Source organism: Oculina patagonica, chromosome 7 (genome assembly GCF_052425735.1).
Source record: "Oculina patagonica isolate OP01 chromosome 7, crgOcupat, whole genome shotgun sequence".
Classification (NCBI taxonomy): Eukaryota; Metazoa; Cnidaria; class Anthozoa; order Scleractinia; family Oculinidae; genus Oculina; species Oculina patagonica.
In genome coordinates this window covers 2,164,934-2,189,883 of record NC_135764.1, presented here as the reverse complement: position 1 = coordinate 2,189,883, position 24,950 = coordinate 2,164,934, and the positions used below count along the sequence as shown (strand labels likewise).

The following is a 24,950-nucleotide window of genomic DNA, read 5'->3' as shown; positions in this document are numbered from 1 at the left end:
AATGTTTCCTGCACGTCTTAAATACTATGTAACTTAAGAACATCTACATAGCATGCAGACGTCTTGCGAGGTGTCTGTGCGCAGGCTAAAGAACATCTTAGCAACGTTTCCAGGTAAATTAAGCAGTCAAAAACAAAACATGAACGTCAAGTTCCAGCTAAGCCTGAACTCCAAATTTTGATGTCAAGTGTAAAACACCACGACCCTGTGAAATGCTCTCTTAATTTTAAACTTCGTTTAAACGCTAAACGTTTTACTAATCACAAAGTATACTTTTTGCAAAAAAGGCTTGAGGTCCTTGAGGCTCAAGCTGAATATAGCTGGTGAATGGAATACACAGAAGAGCAACTTAACTATTACAGGATTTGTTACGTCATCACTGATGTACTAGCCGAGGGTCTGCGAACAATCTTCAAACAAGAATGGGACAATCGCTACAAGCCAACATTAGGAGAATGGAAAGATGAGCCACGGAATGGAATGGACTTCTACAACAGGGAGTCTCCCCGGAACCAGAGACAAAATGCCCATCTCTTAGCTACCATGATTAACGGAGATAGAGCAGAATGGGATTGCAACATGCTGGTTTTCGCCATCCTATTCTCAGATTGTATCCACGGTCTTAATCCACTGGTTAAATCTAATGTTGATAATCTCAGAACGTTTCGTAATGAGTTTGCTCACATGCCAAAAGGCCATCTTTCGGACCCAGACTTTAAAAATGCCATTGGTAGAGTTAATGCTGCATTTCAAGGACTCGGACTCTCAACCTTGAACATTCAGGTTGTCAGAAACGACAGAAATCATGTAACAGAATACAGTGAAGAGCAACTAAACTTCTTCAGAATTTGTTACGTTGCCACTGATGTACTAACCGAGGGTCTGCGAACAATCTTCAAGCAAGAATGGGACAATCGTTACAAGACAACATTAGGAGAATGGAAAGATGAGCCACGGAATGGAATAGACTTCTACAACGGGGAGTCTCCCCGAACGCAGAGAAGAAATGCCCAGCTCTTAGCTACCATGATTAACGGAGATAGAACAGAATGGGAATGTACCATGCTGTTTTACGCCATCCTATTCTCAGATTGTATCCACAGTCTTAATCCAGTGGTCAAATCAAATGTTGATGATCTCAGAAAGTTTCGGACTGAAAAGTTTCTTCACATACCACGAGGCTATTTGTCGAACGCAGACTTTCAAACCGCCATTGGTAAAGTTCATGCTGCATTTCAAGCACTAGGTCTCTCCACTTTGGAAATTCAAGATGTCAGAAATCAGCAGACATTTCGTCTGAAAAGGCGAGTTCCTACTGAGCATTCTGTTGTCGCACCAACTCACTATGAGCTGGGAAATGATCAAAATCTACAATCAATTCCACCGTATGTTCTAGCTAGAGGAGATAAGTTCAGAGCAGCTTATCAAAGAGCTTTGAAAAGTGGAGAGACTACTGACAAACGTGTTAAAGTCTTTTTGGTTGGTCAGGACCGTTCTGGAAAGACAAGTATTGGACGATCTCTTAAAGGTGAGCAATTTAGAGAAGATGAGTCAAGTACAGAGGGAGTGCAAATGGATATCCCTCTAAAATACGTTGGCGTGAAACCATGGAAGAATTCCACTGAGGAGCAAGAAATGACTTCATTCCATCACAAATGTGCTCTGTACATAAGTGACCAGTTGTTAAATGTATCTTCGGAAGAAGAAGCTCTTGGGAAGGAAGAGGTGACAGAAGAGACAGAAAAGACAACTGGCGCATCAGGTACAGTTGGCTTGTGTTCTGTGATCTCATTAGCTCTTGTCCATCAAATTCCCTAAACCTAGAACTGGCATATCAACTTAGCACGGCATTAATAACAGCCCATAGGGTAAAAGCTTGTTCCTATCCCAGGGAGCTTGGCTTATCAGTACCGGTTAGGACTAGTAGGATTTCTGTATCATGAACCGACTAGGAGTATTGCTAGTCTCCCTGGATAGGATAGAAGTTTATCAAACGCCTGGAACAGGCTACATTTAGGTTGTACTAATTTGTGGCAACGCATGGAAAAGCACTCTGACAATTAATGAAGTATCTTGCCTAGGGATACATGCTGGTTTATTAACAATTAAACTACCTCATTTTTCCAAATTGTAACTAATTGAATTGTTTTATCTTTCAGAATCGCTTCTTGATGACGAATTGCAAGTCCCTCAGGATAAGAAGACAGCAACAAAGGTTTTAAAATTCTCATAAAAACTTCATTTCCAGTTATCACCCATTGATACTTTAGAACCATTTCTATTTGTATATGCTGTTTAAATCAAATGGATAATTTTTAAATATTCGTGAAAATTGATATTTGTTTTAGGATAAAGCAACACACTTGTCTCAAGACATTGAAGAGCAGGAGAATTACTCAAAGGAAGGACAAAAAACAAATCGCAAGCTTAACATACCCGAGAAAATTACAAAACTTACTGCTGAAAACTTGTCGAAGGAAAAGCCTGTTGGCGATGACAGAATTTGGCCAGTTATCTTGGATTTTGCTGGTCAAGCTATTTACCGTGCCATTCATCCCTTGTTCACTTCTCGTGAAGCAATTTATGTTCTGATTTTTGATCTCACAAAGGATCTTTCTGCTCTTGCTCAGTGTTTTGTAAAAGAGCAAAATTGCAACGAGGTTAAGATTCTAGCTCCCGACAGTAATGACACAAACTTCGATCACATCATGAGGTGGATGGACTTAGTGCATTCCTATAAGCATGACGAGAATGGGGAAATCTTACCACCTGTCATTCTCGTGGGAACACATGCTGACGTTGTAGAAGGGGACCTGAGTGCCAAGAAAAAGTGTGTAGAAGATGTAAAAGAGAAAATGTGTGACACTACAAGAGAATTCAGTGAACACATTGGTAAAACCTTTGCGGTGAATAACACCCTTGCTGGCAAGGAACATGACGATGAAGATCCACAAATTGTCAGCTTGCGAGAAGAGATACTGAAAGTGGGAGATGTCATGCCACATACAAAAATGCAAGTTCCATTAAGGTGGCTTCAAGTGGAGGACGAAGTTTATGATCTAGTCAGCAAGGGAACCAATTACATCACAAGGCAAGACTTTAAAGAGAACATATGCGATGCAATTTGCCAATTTGAAATCGAGGGTGACTTTGAAGTACTTTTGAACTTTTTACATGATCGCGGCACAGTGGTTTACCACGGCTGTGCTGATGATCCAGAAAGTCTGGTTGTGTTGAATCCAAAGTGGCTGGTTGATGTTCTCTGCCAGATTATAACAGTGGAGAAACAAAACGAGGAAAATACCCGTATTCGCAACCTTCGCGAAGATCTTGGACAAAAAGGAATTCTTCATGAAGAACTTTTAGATTATTCTTGTGAGAAATTGAACCTTGCTGACATCAAGGGGTCGCTGCTTACCATAATGAAGAAATTCAACCTTCTTTGTGAATATACTTGTAAAGAGGGCTCTTCCATGTACCTAGTACCGTGCATGCTGATATCGAAAGCAGAAGACGAGCTGATGTTTAACACTTCTGAAAACCAAGAACTTGCACCTGCCTACATCACATTCAACACACATTACGTTCCAGGTGGACTGTTCTCTAGACTAGTTGTGCTCTTTGTAGAATTTGCAGAAAGAAGAATTGCCTGCGATCAACCAAAGCTCTGTGCTAATTTTGCTCGGTTCTTTATTGGAGAGTTTACTGGCATTGAGTTTGTTTGCTACAAACGTGTGATCAAGATACGCGTTTGGGATCACGACAATGCGAATTCAAATCCAATCGAGAAGGAGCCCGATGTTTGCTCAGAGGTGTTAAGGTACGTATCCAATGACTGGAAAAGTTCAACGCTGTAATCAGTAGGATGAGTAGCTACATAGCATCATGTCCTTCAGCAAATTCAAGTAAGCTGACATTAATGGCAACCCCTTCGTTTTTGAGACTGATGTTGACAGTTTGTAATGTCATCGTTTTTTCTTTCAGCTTTTTAATGATTAGCTTAACTACACTGCATGAAGATTGCCACTGGCTGCACGCAGTGTCCTGGGATATCTGTGCTCGATGCAAATTGTGTCCACCTCAATTTGTAACCGACAATGGAGAGTGTGTTTGGCATGGAAAACAAGGATGTTCACATGATGACTGTGCGCACTACGTTTCCTTGACAAAAAAGCCAGTCCGTTGCTCACGTACGGATGGCCCCATCTATCGTCCGTCCAATACTTGGATTCAGGTCAGTAACAATTAAAAGCATTTGGGGCTAATGAAATGGGCGAAGATGGCCTGTCAATTAAAGCTCGTGCTACTGATACCTTTGGTGGTCTTTCTTCCCCGGTGTAGGTCAATAATATATGTTGCACAAAGTGATATAAATTTGTCTCTGGGCTTTCGGTGTATGTGATATATGTTGATTTACCCATAAATGTTATCTGGTCAACGGAGTAATGGTTATGGCATCGCGGCCTTCATTCAATGGAACATGACTCGGTAGTAATCTGTTTCAAAACCTCATGAACGGCGTGACGTGTAGTCTGACAATTCCCAAAGTCAAAGGCAAACGAAATTAAAAAGGTTAATATAAATGTTGAGTTTTGTCTGTAGGTATCAGTTCTCTTCTGCGAGGAAGAATTGTCGTTCACCAGTCTGGAAATGAAAACATTGCCTGGCGACTTTGCAATAACTTAAAATCGGCGTTAACTTAATTTCATAACACAACGTGCCTTTCAATTTAGAGGGAAGAGTGACCATTTCCAAATATGATTTTTGTTTGATAATTAATTACTTTTTTCAGGCATTGGAAGAAATCACTGGTCACAAACAGCCGTGTAAGTTTGTGAAATTTTCCTTGCTGTTGTCATTTTTCAACAAAACAAGGACATTAGTCCATGAGTGTCTTAAGCAAAACCACAAAATACTGATTCGGAACTTTTAAATTAGTATAGTGTACCTTACACCTTTTGAATATAAATTACAACAATGTAATAACCAGTGCAATCGATACTACTTTTGGGCATCATTGTTATGGCCCTCTTATTTCGATCAGTTCTTACTAGATTAGCACAGCTGTGTAATTCGAGTGTTTCAGCGGTAGCACGAACTCGTAGTTGGTGGTTCATTCCCCAGAAAAGGTGGCTCCACAGCAGTTACTTTCGAAAGCTATAATGAATGAATGAATGAATGAATGAATGAATGAGTGAATGGAGGAATGGATGGAATTAATTTGAGTGTCCGTGTAAATACAGAAGTAAACAATCACTAAGTGGGAACACTATATCCAAGTTACATGTTGTTAACTGTGAATTTATCATGTTTATTACATACTTCGTTGCAACAGCACTCGTGGAGCGGTTTTTCCGTTTTATATAAAGCTCTGTACTTAGCACCTCCGTATTTTTCCGTTATTGGGAGCATGAACGAATTGATTGTTTTTTGAGATAATTTTCTACGAAAACTAGTTTTGCAGACTTTGTGCGCAAAATTAACGCAAATGGAAGTGGCCACTACAAAAGAGCAACCCTCTGCTGTGGGCCCCAGGAAACGAGCGTCTCACAAGGAAAGAAATTCAATTGCTCCCGTCAAAGTAGCACGTACAGGTAACATTTCAGTTCATGTTATGATACTTACATCTGTAGTCTTTTAGGGCTTCAGGCTCTTGAAGATGTTACCCATCTGTTTGTGTCAGTTTTGTTTCTCTTATTATTGTTTTTTTTTTCAATAAAAGCAATAAATTGGATCTTGGACTTGCATGAGCAGTTTATTTATGACAATAGTTTATTTATCAGTTTCAGGCAAAAATATGTAACTAAGTACTAGTGAGCAGCACACAGCAACAGGTCTTGTCAACTTGCTTTTTTTCTTCTCTGACCGGTTTCGTCTGAACAAAGAGACTTCATCAGAGAGTTTGAACAAGATGGCTTGAAAGAACTTATTTTATACCTAATCTATGGAGTACAAATCACGTCCAACGAAGGTGTAAACAACTAAAGGATACGTTGTGGTCTGAATTAGGAGCCGGACGGCACACCCTCACAAGTCATCCAACCCCAAAGGGTTATCAACATGTGTGTTCACATGCCCCTTCCCCCTCCCTCTGGCACAGCCCATGAACAGTGTCCCTTCAGCCCCATGGCAATGATCTGAATATTTATTCTGGGGCTTGTTGCTGACTGATATATGAATGTGGTGTTTTATCAAGACAGCTTCCTCTAACTGAACTAGTTGAGGATTTTCTTTAGGACTGAGATTAATTCCCAAAGAATTCAGGCAGGTTGCAATAGATACTTTACTTTTTTGTGTAAAATCCTTTATTAAGATGGTCTGAGTATAAAAAAATGGTGTAGCGTTTCCTCAGTTTGGTGTACGGTTTATAAGAGATTTTCTCTCTTTTGCTATGTGCCTTATTTCCCCAGCACTCCTTTTTTTTTTCCCTAGCAAAGAAAAAAAAACCCAAAAGCAACAGTTTGTTTCTTTTAGATGTTCCTGAGCAAATGTGCCAGACACTTCAGCAAATACAACACAGTGCAAGTGAAGTCAACCAAACGACTGACCTCTCAGTAGAGTTGAGGAAGATTGCGTCAGATAAGGGCTTTGTGATTTCTGACAACCAAGGATCAGGAAATTGCATGTTTTATGCATTGTCCGAACAACTGGACCTTGTGAAAGGAATTAAAATCTCGCATAAAGAATTGAGACAATCCATAGTTCAGTACCTTAGGAACAACCCCAAAAGGGTAAGTTGAGTATTTCTTTTCCGTATTTAGGTTGAGAAATTCTATACATACAGTTCAGGCAAATGAGTGTATGGAAGGTTGGTCTTTAGCGTTTTGGTCCTCCATTATACATCTAACTTTAGGAAGAAACATTTTCTGTAGTTTCTGTGTCATTATACTCTTAATTTTTTGCTTTTTTTTGCTCTTTTTGCAATGTGTGACATAGACTAGCTTGTGCTGCAATCTGTAAACTACGTTTATAACAAGTAAATGCGTATTTCTATTCACATGTTATATCTCCTGGGCGACCTCTGCATGTAAATGAAACAAGTCTAGAATTTTTCGTCTGTCGTTCCTCTTCCATTAGGCTTCATTCTGAATTAATTATTTCAGGTCACGCATGCACTGGTGCTGAGGTAGTCACGAATTTGCCCCTGAGGAATTTATGTAACTTTGGTTTCAAGCGAACAACATATCCCAGAATTTTATTCTGTTGCTATTGTTAAAACTGTATTTCACTTCAAGTCAAGCTGTTTTTCTTTTTAATTTTCTTACAGCTGGATGAAACAGATCTGTTCAACTTTGTCGATGGCCATCAATCATGGGCTGACTACCTTACAAACATGGAGCGAGATGGCACGTGGGGGGATCACGTGATTCTTTATGCTGCAGCAAGCTGTTATCAAACGTGCATTTGTGTGATCAGCAGTCTGCCACATCACGAAGACCAAACTATCAAGCCAGATCGTCCTATTGACAGCACCAACCGGCCACTTGTACTGGGGCATGTTCATGAGCTACACTACGTTAGTCTCAAACCAATACAAGGTAACGCTTAGTTCACAGTGTGTAATTAGGTATGTTGGTCCTGTATATGATTCCCGGATATCATTTCATGTCTTCCAGGTGTTTAAATCACCGTTCTTAGTTTTATGAATAAATCTGTGATTAGATTGAAAGGATTTTCTAAGGTCTAGACCGTATAGTTTTCCATCACTGCATTTGCCACTTCACCATGGATTATGACAATGAAATAGGTGTGTTAAGACCACTCAACAAAAGCAAGGAAAGTAATACCTACACTGTAAATATTGATAGCAAACGATGTAATGTAAAATGTTGTCGGCTCATTGACTCCCGTAAAGAGTGTAAGTGATCTTTTTTTTCTGGTTTGCATTATATAAAATTGAAGTGGACATGGTTGTTTTTATTCTTCAGTAGCCCCATCAAAACAAAGATGCTATACCGTCACGGTGGGTTCCAAGAGAGAAGCGGTCGACCAGGATATGCCATCAGTTGCACCCGCGAAAGTGGCACGTATAGGTAACATTCCATTTCAGTTGAAAGTACTTAAGATGGTTTCCGCCGAAAATACGAGCAATACAGGCAAAAATAAAGTTACCAAAGAGATCTCATAGCATGGTAACAGTTTGAGCACAGCTAACAAAACCCTACCAAAACGCTTTAGATTTTTATCACGGGGTCACTAAAACAAATGAATTTCAGTGAGATGTTTTAAATAGCATATAAGATGTTACCAAACTATAAGTAGATTTTTGGTACTTAATTTTTGCACTCATTGCTCAAACTTTCAACGGAATCTATATTGCAGGTTTTCAGGCTTGTGGAGAACGTCATTCGTAAACAGCTAGGCTGTGAGCAGGCACACTCGCGAGTCCCCAATCCGCGAGAACGACCTATCGTGAGCGAAGGGAGCAGCCTCGCCAGCCCGCTAATTGCTCGCCGCTCGCGCGTATGATTTCAAACATGAAACTGCTCAGTCGCAGGCTAGCAAATGGCTAATGCGTTTTTTGAATTTCGCCTTCTTTTTTGTTTCAATCTACCTTGCCTTTCTTACAGCGACCTTTTTTACTCAGATGGTTAATTTACAAACAACTACCCCAGGAATTAGGATGACAGAGACGCACTTGTTTAAAAAAGGGAGTAATATTAAATACTGATCTTTTTACTTGATCTCCTGCAGCGACATGACATCTCGCGACCATCCAATCTCGTTAGACAGTAACGAAAGATCGTGAGACAAAAAATTAGCCTCCCTAGCATTCCTAGACGATTAAGTCCTCTTCCCTCTACATCCCGAACAGAAATGTACAAGCAGGGCTATTAAAAAACGATAGCACTTATATTTATACATACATACATATCGTTCTATTATTTAGATTCCGAGTGTCAAGAGCCCGACCAGGACACGCAATCACTGATTGCAGCCGAGAAAGTAGCACCGCCAGGTAACTTCTCATTTGATTTACAGCACTTGTATACTTGTTCTTGCAGATTTGTTCTTACCAGCAGTTGCATCAACCTTCGTATTACATGTATTATCAAGCACATACCACTTACAAGAGGGTGGAAGCGATTTGCGGGAGGAGAAAGAAAAGACGTAGGCGCCTGTCCACAAAGCCTGTGAAATCACTAAGCCCCCCCCCCCCCCCCACCTAATTAGGACGCTTTTTCTCGCTCTCTTCCCATGCCTCCCCTGTTTTCCGAATCCAAGATGGAGCTTGCCCGATCGAAATGCGCTAGTTCGCTTTCTTTGTCCCATGCTCGTGACCAACTGATTACAGTGACTACTCTTTGACATGTTTGAGACAGTTTTCCGAAAAAGCATAAAAAATCTGAAAGTGATATCTTTTACGGTGTAGGTTCTTTGTTACCATGAGTTACTGTAAATTATCCATATCGCATTGAGAAATATCATCAACACGTTTTCTTTCTTTTTTAGGAACACGTTTTAAAGAGTACACTGTAATTAATGATGACCTGGAGAGGCTGTCTCTGTCCATTAGCAACAAATGGGTGAGCCTTGGACGTCGGCTAAATATTGATCAGGCAACACTTGATGCAATTCAGGTTGATGCAAGATGGCCGTATTTAGCTGACAAGGCTTTTCAAATGTTATTGCGCTGGAGAGAGGAAAAAGGTTCAGATGCGACATACTGGGTTTTATGCGTCGCTTTGTGCCATGAATTTGTAAGTCGCAGAGATTTGGCGGAAAAGATTTGCTTTCGAAAGGTTTTATGATATTTTTTTCCATCAAATTAGCAAATTGGATGCGCGAAGTTGTTGAAAGCCAAAGTTCTTTATGCTTGTACATATGTAAATTCTATTTTTGACAGAAAGTAGTATTTTTTTGCATCAGGCACGTTTTTTTATGTCATTAGAAGAGACAGTTGGCCTGCGGATATAGAGAAAGATACTTTTTATTTGTGCCAAATAGTTGTATACATATGGCACAGATGTATCATTTAAGTAAATGATAATTTATAACGAAGAAATTGGAATCAGAGAATTAAACAGAGAAGTTATTTTATATTGGTGAAACAGTTAGTTGTATTTGTACAAAAAAATGAAGTCGATGCTGACTATAAACTAGGCAATAAAATGTATAAAATAAACACATCTCACTGAATTATGCCTTATGCCTTTCTGTCATACCCTTGGCCTATCACGGTTTTGGGTCCAAAGGTGGGAGGGGGTAAGCAAAACGGGAGCCCTCCATTGTGGTCTGTCACTGCTATGTATAAAGAAAGGTTGACTTCAGTTCATAATGCGTCTCACTTTCCCCAAATTATTATAACTTGTTTGGCATTTTTCTCTCTCTGTAAACTTAGACTAAAAGTTTTCCAATACAACACGGTGAGTGTCTAGTAAATCAAAGTAGGAGACACAGCGTGTTGTATTGGAAATCCGTGAATCTGATTGGCTTTCCCGTTGTCTATTCAACCATTAGGGAAACTGGCAATCTGATTGGCTACGCAAGGTAGGTCTAATTTTCGAGAGACTGCCCTGGGAGCGCGCGCAAGTACAGTGGAACCTCGATTTAACGAACCTCTATATAACGAAGTCCTTGGTTTAACAAACGATTTTCTTCGGCCCGTCCAAAGTTACAGTAAAATGTATGAAACATGACCTCTATATAACGAACCTCGATATAAAATAGAACGAAGTCCTCGTTATAACGAACACAATCCAGAGACCCAAACGTAAAATGTACTTCGATATAACGAAAAAATGTCAACACGCGACAAAAGATGAATGTGGAACAGACCAACAAAGATGAAAATCCTTTAATCCTGTAACAAGAGAACAAGTTCAAGTACATATGCTCATATCTATCTGCATATATTATAAATTATAAATGTTATTTTCAGAAATCGTCAATATCCGAAAATGCTGGGTTCGCCGGTGCAGCGTAAAATTGTTAAAAATTGATAAACTATACCTCGATATAACGAACATTTTGGTTGTTTTCCCGCGAATTCGTTATATCGAAGTTTTCGATATAACGAACAAATTTCACCAGTCCCTTGGCACTTCGTTAAATCGAGGTTCCACTGTACGTAAAATTGTCGAAAATTTAAAAGAAAAGTCCGCGATCGTGTTCTTTTTAACAACGAGACGACTCGCTCTTGGTTTCTATCACCCTTCGCCAACTATCAGCCGATAGAAACCTCGAGTTTGAAAATGCTAAAATTAATACGATTTTTTTGGTAAATCTTTCGAATTTTCAAAGATTTTTAACTCGTGAATTAAACGAGGACAAAACAAGCTCCATATATAAGGGGGTTTTCGCGGGCCAAATTAAACAAAACCGCTGATCAGTAGACTCGATGAGTAAACTCGCTCGTTGTCCATGGCAACCCGCTAGAGAAAAACATGGCGGACCAAGAGGGCGCCTACTACTTGGAACGTATCCTTTTTGTACATGAATACAGTCTTCTTTCTGTTTTCTTCTTTTACGAACTAAGAAAAACACCTTTAGAGGTTTTTGAGGTAGCTTTTGTGTCATCCTCGTCGAGAAAATTGGTTTAATTTGAGTGGATATTTAAAACTGGTAAACGCGGGAATTTGGTGCTTTATGACATCTTGTGTGAGCAAAGATACTTGAATTTAAAACTCAGAATTGGTATTTTTAGCTAGTTAACACTAATAGCGCAAGTGTGCTTGTAGATTTGAAGCTCCATGTAACAGTTAAAAGTGTTAGAAAGACAATTTATTTACTGCAGTATGCAATCAGATCCTATTTCTGTAGAGCGGCTAGCCTGACAGTGTTTAGGATTGCCGCTCAACAGACAGTGACTTACTGTAAACTAATTTGATTGCTTTAAAGAGCTACGCGTTTTCGTTGCAGAGCAAAAAGTGTATCTTCATTTTTTCCACCCGGAATAACCAAATAATAGGCCGAAACCACATTGCAATAAGTATGTTTATTACTCAGTGCCCTGATTTCAATAGGTCAGTTTACTTGTTTGCAGTAAGCCTTGCTTGTCCTTTGTGGTCTTTAACTTCTGTTCAATAGAAGTGACAGTTGCTGAAGACAGTGACGATGAGTTTGCTTATGAAGAGGTAAGATATCATGTACAATGTAAGGGGTGCTATATCTTTTATTTTCGTGTAGCCTGTGATTTTGCAAGGTTGAACCCTTCTCTTCATCAAAAACAATGACCAGTTGCAAAAAATAGAGATTACTTCATGGTTAGTGAGCGCTTACAATTTTTATTCCCGAGCTGTTAAGAATAACAGAATGAACCAGTGAGCGCAGCACAGACGTAGGAGCTATGTCACAGTATTTTAAGTCATTTTTCTGATTCCTCTCAAATCGAAGAAAACTTCAAAATAATAGTTTTCTAATGTAGACAAACACCAAAGGAGTAATAAAAACCCAAAAAACCAATAACGATGGCAACCCTCCAAGTTAAGACTATTTTACTTAGTCGCTATAGCAACTAAAATTTTGGAGCTGGCGACTAAATTGGAACTGAAATCGCCAGCCTGGCGACTAAAATTGAGAAGAAGGATTGAAATTTAAAGTGTGAGCTTAATTTAGGGACTAAATTTTTTCACTGGCCACCAAGCTTGAGTAGTCAGTGAGGAAAAAAATGGCCAGTCTGGGGAAAAAGATAAACTTGGAGGGTTGGATGGTTTTGACGCATGAAGATTAAGACGGATTACGAATGAGAAACTTGAAAAAAGTTGCCAATTTTTTAAAGATGTGTTGTCCTTGACGTAGCTCCTATAAAATTAGAAACTTGCCCCAGTACCCTGCGCAACTCCAGAATGGTACAACTCTCTGTGATTGGAGCTCGGAGCTCAGTGATCACATTATCATGGGATTTTTGTAATTCCTTACTTTTGTTGGTCAAATTTCTCTTGCTCAGATTGCTCTCTTTTTTCAACTTTCTTCTTGTGATTTTCTTGTAAAAGTTTATTTGTTTATTTAGGTCCCATTGGAAGATGAGTATTCTGTTACAGGTAACTAAAGCAAGCTTATTTTTTCCTTAATTAGCAATATGAACATATTTTTGTTTTTAATCAGACATATTTTACAAGTCTTAATTGTGTATTTAGTTTCCAACCTTTTTTGTTCCCCAAAACCCAGATTTTGAACTGAGTTTGAGATGAGTGGTCTTAAGGAAGAGTAAATTTGAGGGATTAGTTAAAATTTTAGGAAATTTGTGGAAAATTACTTATTATAAAAGAATTGTAATAATTGAGTTATAATACACAAGCAGTACATTGACAGTATGTTAATTATTATTGATAGACTGATATCAACCTACAGTACAGCTAGACTGTGTACATGTGTAGACTACGTATAGTATGTTGACTTAGAGGGCCTTAGTGGAGTTCAAAATTAAAATATTTCTGTCCAATTTATCTGAACAGATGGAGATGAAGACTTGGACACAGCCTTCACAACAGTCCAAGAAAAGACTAATGACGACTTGTTAGCGGTATGCAAACATACATGTACAGTGGAACCCCGCCTTACGGCCACCTCGTTATTACGGCCACTTTTGTTTGTCCCGGCAAAATGCCCTTACATTTATAATTTTACCCCTTAAATACGGCCACTCAAACCAAATATAGCCCTAAATAGTTGACCAAATGCGCTTTCGAGAGTGATTTCTCATGCCCAAAGTGATTGGCTGAAATGTAGAAGAAGCCAAACGAAAGCCACTGTTTTTTTTTTCAATATCGTGAACTTGAAAGTCAATTGATGTTACTCATGTACAGTATTATTAGTCAGAAAGGTCGAGACCTTTATTTTGAAATAGCCTAGCCTGTTCAAATTTTCTTTTTTCAATCCAATAATGTTCATTTTTCCATGCATGAATTGTAAATGTGCTGATTTAATCTTCATTAGTCTTTAATGAAAGTACTGTATATTTGCAGTCGTGATGTTTATAAAAGAACAGTTGTTTAGAAGTACAATTGTGATATGTATCTGTCAAGACGTTACTTGAAGTAGACCAGCCATGAAATTTGACCCTACCCCGTTAATACGGCCACCCCGTTAATACGGCCAAATTTCCATGGCCCGTTGGGGGCCGTATTAACGGGGTTCCACTGTATTTCATTACACATTTTGGACAGCTGGGAGTGGCAGTAAAATGACCAAAATCGTCCAATCAGAATGCTTTATAGTGTGGACTGTACATGTGCTGCCATCGATCCACACATATACTGTCAAGACTTATGCTGTAGCCAGGACCGATATCCTAGTAATGATGATGAGAATTGCAGGTGGTCTATTATAAATGTATCAAGTTGGAAAATGGAGAAATCCATATGTTAAGTACTAAGTGTTTTAATTTCTAACAGTTTCCAAGAGTGAATGTACAAATCTAAATTATTGGTGTTGCTGTTTCAAAACCCATTCTCTGATTAAATATTGTCAGGTTATACAGTGTATAACTAATTAATTAATTACATTCCTGTAAAGCGCTTTTGATCAAAATATGTAAAAAGCGCTATATAAATTATTAAATTATTATCATTATTAGGTCTCCGTAATTTGCTTGTTATCCTTATTGATAGTCATTTTGTGTGGTTAAATTGCAGCAAAAGACTGAGCCTACAAAGCCATCAGTCACAACGGTGAGTTGATCTATAATGCTATATAAATACCAGGAGTTTGAAAGGCCATTCATATCAATGACAAATAGAGAAAAACTTAATGTTATCTGACTATAAAACTAAAGTTAAATAAAAAAAGCTACGTAAACATTATTCTGTTACGAACAGATAATGCCAAAACAAAATAATTAGTTTAAATTTTTAGTTAACATGTACAATCAATTCTTTGCACTTGACGACCACTGAACTAATATTTTTACTTGAATTGAAGAATCTTCATTGCAAGACCTTATTATAAAACATTACATGTTTAAAGTACTTGCAATCTGACAATTTGTTTTCATGTTTTATATGTCAACCAGAGACCAGAGATTGTCGAAGACTTTGTGAGAAACTTTCTTGTTAAAATGGGGATGACAAGAACATTGGATTGTTTTCAGACCGAGTGGTAAGTTGCTGTTAAATTTTCTTTTCTTTTTTTTTTACAGTTGTTTGCAGTTTCATCCAAAGTGATGTTTCTCAATTAAGTACATGTACGTGGTAACTTGTGTGATTGAAAATTACAATTGCTTACATCTGCATTCTATTTTTTCAGGTACGAGCTGTTACAAGAAGGAATGCTTAATGAAGAGGATGTCCGAGTTGTACCAGACATTTATGTGAAGTATGCTTTGTAATCTTTGCATGTTGTATCCTTTTAATATAAGTTGTTATTTACTTTGAATATTATATGTTAACAGTTTAGAAATGTTCAGATCGCATTTTTTTATTGTTGTAGCTTTGTTGGGTTTTGAAAATAATGTGTAGCAGTTAGATCTATATGTACATGTAGATATCTAGAGTTCTAACAGTGTATGAAGATCTCCTATGGAGATGGAAACATACTTTTTATAGTTGGCTATTATTAAGAAAATTTAATTTAATTTGTATTTTTTGTAGAAACCAGCAGCTGGATGACTTGGTGACTCATCTACGTCAAGAAGTGAATAAGTTCAAGGAGGCTGCTGAGTAAGTCATTTTTGAGTGTGAATTTAATTCCCACAAGAAATTAATTTGAAAGGACCTATCAACACCTCTTGTTAAAGGCATAGTTGTACTTATACATTGTACATGATTGGAATTATTTAGTGTTGTGCTTTTTTAAATTGGCACTCAGCCCTTCAAGGTACAGTAAATACAAATTTATAACTTTCAAGCACAGATTTTACACTGTGATACTGTAGGATCTGATTGAGATATGTTGTACATGTCAAGTGTATTGTGTCCGGTATAATGGGTGTACTGCCATTATAAGATTAACTTGCTTTTTTGCTTGAAATTTGTACTGATGTGCAACCTTTTAATACATTTAATAAAAATACATATTATATGCATTTTATTTATGTTATATATATAGTGTACAGTGTACATACACCCTTTTAAAAAAACTTGTGTCATTTACAGGAAAGCAAAGCAGACTTTTGTCCGTTTGAAGAAGGAAAGAGATTTTCACAGAATGCATCACAAGAGAGTTGTCCAAGAAAAGAACAGACTTATTACTGATATTAAAAGGTATCTGTATTTGTCATGAACTCAAGATATCATTCTAGCTAGAACAACAAAGACAGCAACAATAACTACTGGTACATGTACATGTATGTATGTTCAACGCTAACAACAAAAATTTTAAATTTGTTTAATAATTAATTGTTACTGTACTACTTAAAAATGAATAACATCTTAAATAAGTTTTTTTTTGTTTTTAGACTCAAGAAACACTACTCTTCTTATGAGCCCACCCTACAGACCCTGAAACATAAATATGAGGTAATGTACATGTACACACCATATACCTGTTTGTACAATGTATAACATTTTATATTATTCATTATTAGAAATTAATAATAAATTGTACCTTAAACTTATTTTGTTGTATTTTTGCAACTGTACACATGTTTGTTGTACCTCTACTGTCAGCAATGTATTCAGAAACCATTTTAAACAAAACAAAAAAATAGAACTTTTATTGTCAACCGTTTGTTGTTGTTGTTTGCTTGTTTTATCAAACTTTTCAGCCATTTAAAGAACCAACAACCACACAATTATGTGATTTTCAATTGTTACATGTACCTACATGTAAAACATTTGTACTTTGAGGGAGTTTGTTATGCCTACTGACCAGTCCAGTTCTAGTTTGCAGTTTTCATTCTTTTGGTTATTAATTTAAAGCACTTTAATCATTGTTTAAAATTTGCAGGTGGCCATGAAAGAGAAGATGCTAACCAAGTTGGAAAGAGATAGAGCTGTTGGACAGGTAAGCTAGCACAGAACTTTACACCCTACAATTTATGCAGTACATTTAGCCCCATTTTGAATGGTATGACACACTGTAAAAGCTCTGATGGATACCGTAAAATTCCGGTTATAAGCCCCCCCCCCCCCCCCGGTTATAGGCCCATCTACCTGGAAACAACAAAAAAATCTGATTATAAGGCCCCCCCCCCCCATAGATATAAGCCCCCCTCTGCCGGATGACAGTACTGAACAGGGCTAAATGTTGTTTTTTATGCATTTTTAACCTAAAAACGTATTTCGATCAACACTCCCGTGGCTCGTTTCGAAACGTTTTTTTTTGTTCTGTTTATAAGCCCTCCCTTATTATATAAGCCCCTCCGTTTATAAGCCCACCCAAAACCCCTTACGAAGTTGTATAAGCCCAGGGCTTATAACTGGAATTTAACGGTATCTAACTAGCACCCAGGACACTTACATGTAAATGAGGAGGAGGGGTGGGGGGTGGGGTGGGGGGGGGGGGCTGCATCAATAGAGGGCTTATTAATTAGATAGAGGCCTTAAAAGGGGGGAGGGTAAGTGTGAGAAAACAATTGACCCTTATTGGTCACTCATTCAGGCCAGATCTATTAATTACATATTAACAGTTTATTAATGTATGATGCCAACAAAGTACTTGATTTTTATCTAAAACCTCAAAAGCACTGTTGACTTTGCTTAAAATTTTTAGATGACAGGGCTTCAGACAACACTTCATCAAGTTGGAGGGGGACAGGCAGAGTACACTCAAGGTTTGTGTAGTGATACATACACTGTATATTGTGTAGGAGACAAAAGTTCACATGTACATGTATGTAGTTGTAGTGTTAGCACATAAACTGACAAGATTTTACAAGGCATAAAGATTTGAAGTTTGGTTTAAATTTAATTTTTTTCCCCTTGAAGGAGGTGAATCTCAGAAAAAGGTGTCACAGTATCGCCCTGCAGCTGCTCAGAATAATGACGCTGAGAATCAACTAATGCCCCAGCGCCAACACCCCAAGGTATAGTAAACATGAAACTACGATGTACAGCCATTTCTGTTTAGTTTCTTTTCAACTGATGTAATAGTTTGGGCATTGACAGACATTTAGTCGACATGTTTAGTCCATATCTGGTCACGTTGTACCAAAAATTAATCATCTCATTTTACGCCACCCAGATGACACATAATTTATGTATTCCTCCAAACAGTCAGACTATTCCACACAGTAGTCAGAATGCTCCACCTTGCCTCAGTATTATTTCTCCATGCTGGAAATACATGTCTGTATGCGTATAGTTTGAAATTGTGTACTGTGTTCCAAAACTCTATTTAGAACTTGGTCATCTTTTAGGCATGAAGCTGAACTGCTACTCTCATCCAAAATTTCCAATATCGAGCAGGGTGTTTCTCTTCACTTTTTTCTTGTCATTTTAAAAGTGGAACAATCTGACTTTTTCTATGGAATAACCTGATATGGAATGATGGGATTATGGAACAAAGTGAACTTACTCAGTTTATTAATAATGAATAAACTGAGTAAGTTCACTTCACTAATTATTAGTCTAGTTAAACAAGTTTGTCAGGATGGCACTCCACTCTCAGTGGTTCCCCCCCCCCTCCCTTTTAGATGCATTCATCATCCATGCATTAGCCCCTTTAACCTAGATTTGTCTGATTGTAGGACTCTGAGTTCCCTGTTGATAGTCGAGTGAATCCTCAACTTGCTCACCACAGAGGTCCATCAGCACACTTGACACGATCAGGAGGGTTCAGGCTGACGCATACGATCAGTGCTCACAATTTGCCAGTTAGTGGGTAAGAAAATCATCCTAAGGTTTTATCATTGCATTTCCTATAAATTTAGTCAGAGTGACAGCCATGAGTTCTGTTTTTTAAGATGTTGTGACAGTGCAGTGGTGATTACCTTACTATGCATGACTTGCGAGACAAGGACTGTTAAGTCACGTGTGATGACTTCAGGTGGAATTCGTATCCCTTGCATTGCGAGTCTTGTCGGAGATTTGTCTTGCACAAAGGTGTTACAGCAACTTACTTTTCTTGGGATGCCACATTTGTGAGATAAAAAAGAAGACACTCAAATAGTTATTGTCCTTGTACATCTACTATACATGTACATAACAAATTCAAAGTTAGTAGATGTTGAACTTGAGAAATATAATTAATAAAGGAAAACATATCTTGATTAAAAAGTCAAATAATCATTCTTCCATGATTATAGGTTACATGTACATGAGATTTTGTAACTAAAAATGCCAACAAGCACCTGTCAGCATTGCCTTGTAATGTAAGCTAATGTCAGCTGCTATTTAAACTTGTTTCAATTCAATTAATTTGATTGTGTTTCTGTGTTCACCTTCAGACTGGCTTTGCATCCAAGGAAACAGGTCCTGGCTACAGTCAGTGATGACTGGAGCTGGAAAATGTGGGCTGTGCCTAGGTAAGAGGGTCACGTTCATACAGTGTAGTTACAATGCAGCTGTAATTATTAGAGCAAGTTTTTACTAATGCCTTGTGAAAATCGGTATCTAGAATGATTTATTTTTCACATGTCAATGTAAGATTGCTTTATTAAAAGTTGTCTGCTTTACTTCAATTTGACATGCCTGCTGCTCGGAATACTGAGCTACAAGTATGTCATGGATGACATGTACACTTCTTGGAAAAAATATTATTTGTAGTCCATCTCTTTCTTCTTTGTTTTTTATATTCCTTTGTTTTTTTACCTTTTATGTATTTTTCTCCCTTAGTACATGCAAACTTTGAAGTTTTTATTTTTCTGAAAGTAAATTCTAATTGTCGCAATCGTTTTAAGAGTGAGTTTTTATTTACAATATCCAGGCTTGTTCTCATTGGATGCATTGTTTTTCAGTGGTGATATTATTATGACAGGTGAAGGCCACAAGGATTGGTTATCAGACTGTGACTTCCACCCAGGGTATGATAAAGTGCTTACTGTTACATGTGAATGATATGTTTTCTCGCGGAAAGTTACATACAACGACAGGTTTTGGCTGAAACTTAATTCTCCCCAACGGCACCACGAACAAGTGTACAAATTTCAGTTAGAAACTGGCCAGAACATGTATGCGTACCCAAAAGTACTGTAGTATCGGCGTGATACACATATGGGATGCATGTGAATTTTGATGTTGATCACCCTTATAGGAATTGAAAAGTTATTAAAGAGCCATTGTAACTTTACTTTTCAGAGGCGCTCGCCTGGCCACATCATCTGGAGATGGGACAGTTAAGATCTGGGATTTTTCCAAGGCAGAATGTGTGTTGACGTTCACTGACCACACCCATGCTGTGTGGGGCTGCTCATGGCACTCATGTGGGGACTTCCTTGCCTCGTGTTCCATGGATAACACGTCTAAAGTCTGGGATGTCAACAGGTAACCAGTAGTTGTTGTCCTATTTGATGACCATTAGACTGTTTACAGCCCTCTATTTTCTCGTATTTTTCTTCGATCGTTGAACGCGGGAAAAGAATCGTGAGAGAGACTGGACGCCAGCGCAAAATGGGAGGTGTGAGGGAGTGGGGAGCAGGGAGCCTCCTCATGGCCTGAACCCCCCCCCCCCCCCTCCTCCCTCACGATTTGCGCTCGCTGTCTTTTGCGTTCTTATGCTTTGAAAAATAGAGGCTGTTAACAGACTATGACCCTATACACTTCTCTGCACTCTCCTACATGTACGCCACATTTCTCTCGCAGTGGAGCAAACAAACACAGTAAAATTAGTGAATAAATGTTTATTTTTAAACAATAGTTTATAATTACATTAGACTTTTTATATTACAATATTTAAAACGCAGTGAGAAGAGCACTAAATAAACCCTTGTGGGCTTTTACAAAGTACATCTACACGTAGTCCCCTAAAAAGCGATTCATATTTTTGATTGAAGCCAAAAAGTAATCACTCTGGCCAATCTCAATGGACAGTCAGACAATCCAGTAAACTAATCAAAATTCGAAGCAAATAAATGTAGCCAGCACTAAGCGTGGGTAAACATAAAGTGCTGATAAAAGATTCTAATTGAGTTTCCTAATTCCCTTTAGTGAGCGCTGCCGACACACTCTACGCGGTCACGCCGACTCTGTGAACAGCATAGTGTTTCTTCCGTATTCAAACACGCTGCTGACATGCTCGGCGGACAAGACACTGTCTTTATGGGACGCACGAACGGTAAGGACAAGACTCTGTGTGCATTCGTATCATGCCCGCTGTTTATACCTGATTGAAAAATCGTTGATCCATAAAAAGCAGAAACCATGAACGATGCGACCCAAATGTTTACAGGGAAATCGGAAAAAATAATCGTCGTCTGTGACAATAAACACGCTAATAAGACAGGTTGCAGAAATTATGTTCGTAAGGCTCTCAAAGAAAATTTCTTGATTATCAATAATAGGAATATTTCTAGGCTTGGCAAGGCTGTCAACCTTGAATACCATTGGCTCATATCGTTCATGGTTTATGCTTTTCACAGGGTCAGCGTTTTTTCAATTTCTTCTATTAGGTGTATACGGTTCAAGCTACAGAGTATACTTCATATAGGGGAATCTTTGTTTAGTACAGCTGAATCCCGATAACTTGAACCCTCAATAACTCGAACCTCCTGCTAACTCGATTCCCCTTCAAGTCATTTTCTTACAAATTTTACCCTCAATAACTCGAACCTTATTGGATTTCCTTTGAAGGTTCGAGTTATTGAGATTCAACTGTACAATATTTGCATCATTAGCATGAGCACTTCAGTTTCTGATCGAGCCGAAAGTAGTCATGGTACGATTATTTTTCGCTATAAATTTGAGCCCGATGTAGTAAATACTTTTTCTGTAACGCTGGTTTGAAAACTTGATGTTAATTTTACAATAATGTATGAGCTCATTAGCGCTTTTGCTACCCAGAAATTTTACAGTTTTTTAACGCTTCTATCTCCATGAATATTGCACACAAAACGCTGAAAACTTCGCCGATTTAACTGCCTGGAGTCACTTTATATATAGCATGTTGCTTTCTTTAAACAAAGTTGTATGCTAATGAGGCAAAATGTAAAGAATGACGTCAGCCCTATACTCCTTCATGGTATGGAATATGGATAATTGCAATTCACTCCAACACTTCCGCTAGCGGAAGCGATGAGATTGTCGAAGTCTCTGTAATCGTGCAGTTCGTTGTTGTTCAGTTTCTGTTTGTATTCTGTCTGCTGTATTTGTCGAAGTCTCTGTAATCGTGCAGTTCCTTGTTGTTTACTTTCTGTTTGTATTCTGTCTCCTGTATTTTGTCGAAGTCTCTGTAATCGTGCAGTTCGTTGTTGTTCAGTTTCTGTTTGTATTCTGTCCGCGGGATTTTGTCGAAGTCTCTGTAATCGTGTAGTTCGTTGTTGTTCAGTTTCTGTTTGTATTCTGTCTGCTGTATTTTGTCGAAGTCTCTGTAATCGTGCAGTTCATTGTTGTTCAGTTTCTGTTTGTATTCTGTCCGCGGTATCTTGTCGAAGTCTCTGTAATCGTGCAGTTCGTTGTTGTTCAGTTGCTGTTTGTATTCTGTCCGCGGTATTTTGTCGAAGTCTCTGTAATCGTGCAGTTCGTTGTTGTTCAGTTTCTGTTTGTATTCTGTCCGTGGTATTTTGTCGAAGTCTCTGTAATCGTGCAGTTCGTTGTTGTTCAGTTTCTGTTTGTATTCTGTCGGCGGTATTTTGTCGAAGTCTCTGTAATCGTGCAGTTCGTTGTTGTTCAGTTTCTGTTTGTATTCTGTCTGCTGTATTTTGTCCGTTACTAGGCAACAATAACCCAGAGCTTCGCGAGGCCCTGCGAGTCACGTATTACTAGTTACGCCATATAATTTGTTTCCTTTCAGGGTTTATGTGCACAAACGTTCTACGGCCACATGCATTCCTGTAACCACGTGGTGTTTAACCTGAAGGTAAGCTAAGCGTATGATCAGAACCTACATGTAATTACTTTTTAGGAAGACAGGCCTACTTCTGAAACGATTATGGACAAGCTACATGTGCACAATGTAAGCAACTCTGTTGCCTACATTGTTTATCTCTGGGCCCCTGTTGATACCAGCCAAGTGCTGATTGGGCCACCCTGCCTAATAAAGTTGACTTGACTTGACTCAAAATTCCTCTGTGACAACTGGGCATGGGCGTTAGCACTTTTTTAACGACATCCGACAAGAAAACTTCATCTATAAGTCGTATAAGAGTTGGTCAAAATAGAGCGGTTTTCACTTGAGTGTCGAAAGTAAATTGCGTTTGCTTTGGTTTTGCATTACTACGCTAAGTGATTGGCCTAAAAATCTCGCGCCACTTTCTCAGCCAATCAGAACTAAAACCAAAACCAATCTTGACTCGCTCGCGCACAATTTCCCCGCGCTTCGCACCAGCTACATGCATTTGTTTCGCGTTTTGATTGGTTCACTGGATTGTCTGTGTCCTTTGTGATTGGCCAGAGTAATAACTTTGGTTTAGGTTTTACGACACTCAATTGAAAACCGCTCTAAGCGTTACTGCAAAGTTGCAATACACTGGGCGTAAAATTGTTCATCTGAGAGCATTGTCAAGTCGTTAAAAGGGGCAGTATCACGAAAAGTCTACGTTTTTGTGTTAACTATGACAGAATCACGAGGGGCACTCAGTTTTCTACAAAAGAAAGGCATAAATCCATTCCCCAAGCCAGACCGCCTTTTTCACAATTTCCATGACTAGTACAGTACATTTTAGGAAGCCCAGGCCACTCTTGTCTGGTTTCCGGTACCTTCCTTGCATTTTCAAGCACTAAATCTTGGAAGTTTTAGAAGTACGATGGTTTGGTGACAAACTTTCACATCCAGCTATCAAAGCCTCTTGAATCTTGCGATTTGGTACTTTTGAACGCCTTTAATTATATTTCTAAAATGTAAAAAAACTTACTTTTTTTTTTTTTTGGCGGTTTGTTGTTCCGCCTTTTATTATGTTTCTAAGTTCACAATTGGTTATATTGGGTGTACAATATTGTCTGTGAGTTTTTTACTGCAACTTGGTTCAACCGTGGCTTCTCTGTACCATTTTCACAGGGCGATACAGTAGCCTCGTGTGATGCATATGGAGTGGTAAAAATGTGGGATGTGCGCACTGTAGCCTGCATGGCCACTCTAGATCTCGGGCCCCACCCGGCCAACCGTCTGGACTTTGACCCTAGTGGCACAGTCCTGGGGGTCGCAAGCAATGATGGGACCATCAAGATGATTGAGGTGGCCACAGGCCAGGCTACTGAGCTGACTGCTCACGAGGATGCAGTACAGAGCGTGTTGTTTGATCGCATGGGCGAGTTTTTGGTCAGCGGTGGATCCGACGGCACCGTTCGAATTTGGTCTTAGTGCGTTCAAGTGAATAGATAGGTGCAAGATTTTGAAAGTGTTTTATAACATCTTTTCAAGCGTCGAGATTTCTCTGAGAGAAAGCCGATGAGTACTTTTAGAAGGCATTTTTTTGTTTGTTTGTGAATAGTTTAAAATTGCCGCTATGTACAAAGAATATTTTTAATTAATAATAAAACCATCGCACCTTATGTACAGTGATTTTATTATTGTCTTAGCGACAATTTGCTGCTGTGTTGTATATCTGCCACTTGTTGCTAATAAATTTACTTGGTAATTGTGTAAATTCTGTTAACAAGGTATTCAGTAATTGTAGTCTTCACTGGAATAATAAAAAGAGATACACAAAGTCTGTACATGTTTTTCTGGTAGTTTTTGTGTATTTTGTTTTGATTATTTACAGAAATGCACCAACTTGTAGAATGTTTTGATAAGTTAATTTGTACAATTGCAAACAAAGTAAACATGACAATTTTGAATAAGAATAATGGAATACAATCCATTATTACAAACTAGCAAAAGTATATTTAAATTCTTGAGTTTTGATTGGTTAACAGGCAATGGTCTGTGAGCTCATATTTGCCAGGACGTGCTGGAAGCGTCTGGAACTGAGCTGAGTAGCCGTGAATACAGGGCGAAATGAAGGCTTAAACTGGAAGATGTATTTTATGTTTGGG

At 38.5% G+C, this 24,950-nt stretch overlaps 3 protein-coding genes across 3 annotated transcripts; all 3 read left to right on the top strand.

The window, feature by feature from the left end:
* The first annotated feature begins 303 nt into the window (after positions 1–303).
* LOC144661057 (uncharacterized) lies at positions 304–2,233 on the top strand. The gene is made up of 2 exons (XM_078521765.1): positions 304–1,762; positions 2,160–2,233. Exons 1-2 carry the CDS (start codon positions 328–330, stop codon positions 2,231–2,233), a joined length of 1,509 nt encoding a protein of 502 aa, XP_078377891.1. The 5' UTR covers positions 304–327.
* Positions 2,234–2,575: 342 nt separating this feature from the next.
* LOC144659573 (uncharacterized) lies at positions 2,576–10,134 on the top strand. The gene is made up of 9 exons (XM_078520039.1): positions 2,576–3,820; positions 3,985–4,234; positions 4,793–4,826; positions 5,457–5,594; positions 6,475–6,731; positions 7,268–7,538; positions 7,929–8,033; positions 8,891–8,959; positions 9,454–10,134. Exons 1-9 carry the CDS (start codon positions 2,709–2,711, stop codon positions 9,750–9,752), a joined length of 2,535 nt encoding a protein of 844 aa, XP_078376165.1. The 5' UTR covers positions 2,576–2,708; the 3' UTR covers positions 9,753–10,134.
* Positions 10,135–11,347: 1,213 nt separating this feature from the next.
* On the top strand, positions 11,348–24,623 carry LOC144659892 (sperm-associated antigen 16 protein-like). Its single transcript, XM_078520411.1, has 20 exons — positions 11,348–11,421; positions 12,031–12,077; positions 12,953–12,983; positions 13,398–13,465; positions 14,577–14,612; positions 14,954–15,039; positions 15,187–15,255; positions 15,531–15,599; positions 16,035–16,142; positions 16,337–16,397; positions 16,828–16,884; positions 17,593–17,653; positions 17,808–17,905; positions 18,569–18,702; positions 19,268–19,345; positions 19,778–19,843; positions 20,118–20,303; positions 20,967–21,093; positions 22,768–22,833; positions 23,971–24,623. The coding sequence occupies exons 1-20, from the start codon at positions 11,388–11,390 to the stop codon at positions 24,271–24,273; spliced, it is 1,785 nt and encodes a 594-aa protein (XP_078376537.1). The 5' UTR covers positions 11,348–11,387; the 3' UTR covers positions 24,274–24,623.
* The last annotated feature ends 327 nt before the right edge of the window (positions 24,624–24,950 follow it).

Coding starts and splice junctions, on each gene's coding strand:
- LOC144661057 (XM_078521765.1), top strand. CDS start 328: ATGGAATACACAGAAGAGCAACTTAACTATTACAGGATTTGTTACGTC. Junction 1,763..2,159: donor AAAGACAACTGGCGCATCAG/GTACAGTTGGCT, acceptor TTTATCTTTCAG/AATCGCTTCTTGATGACGAA.
- LOC144659573 (XM_078520039.1), top strand. CDS start 2,709: ATGAGGTGGATGGACTTAGTGCATTCCTATAAGCATGACGAGAATGGG. Junction 4,235..4,792: donor CGTCCAATACTTGGATTCAG/GTCAGTAACAAT, acceptor TACTTTTTTCAG/GCATTGGAAGAAATCACTGG. Junction 8,960..9,453: donor CGAGAAAGTAGCACCGCCAG/GTAACTTCTCAT, acceptor TTTCTTTTTTAG/GAACACGTTTTAAAGAGTAC.
- LOC144659892 (XM_078520411.1), top strand. CDS start 11,388: ATGGCGGACCAAGAGGGCGCCTACTACTTGGAAC. Junction 16,885..17,592: donor GAGATAGAGCTGTTGGACAG/GTAAGCTAGCAC, acceptor TAAAATTTTTAG/ATGACAGGGCTTCAGACAAC. Junction 19,844..20,117: donor GACTGTGACTTCCACCCAGG/GTATGATAAAGT, acceptor TTTACTTTTCAG/AGGCGCTCGCCTGGCCACAT.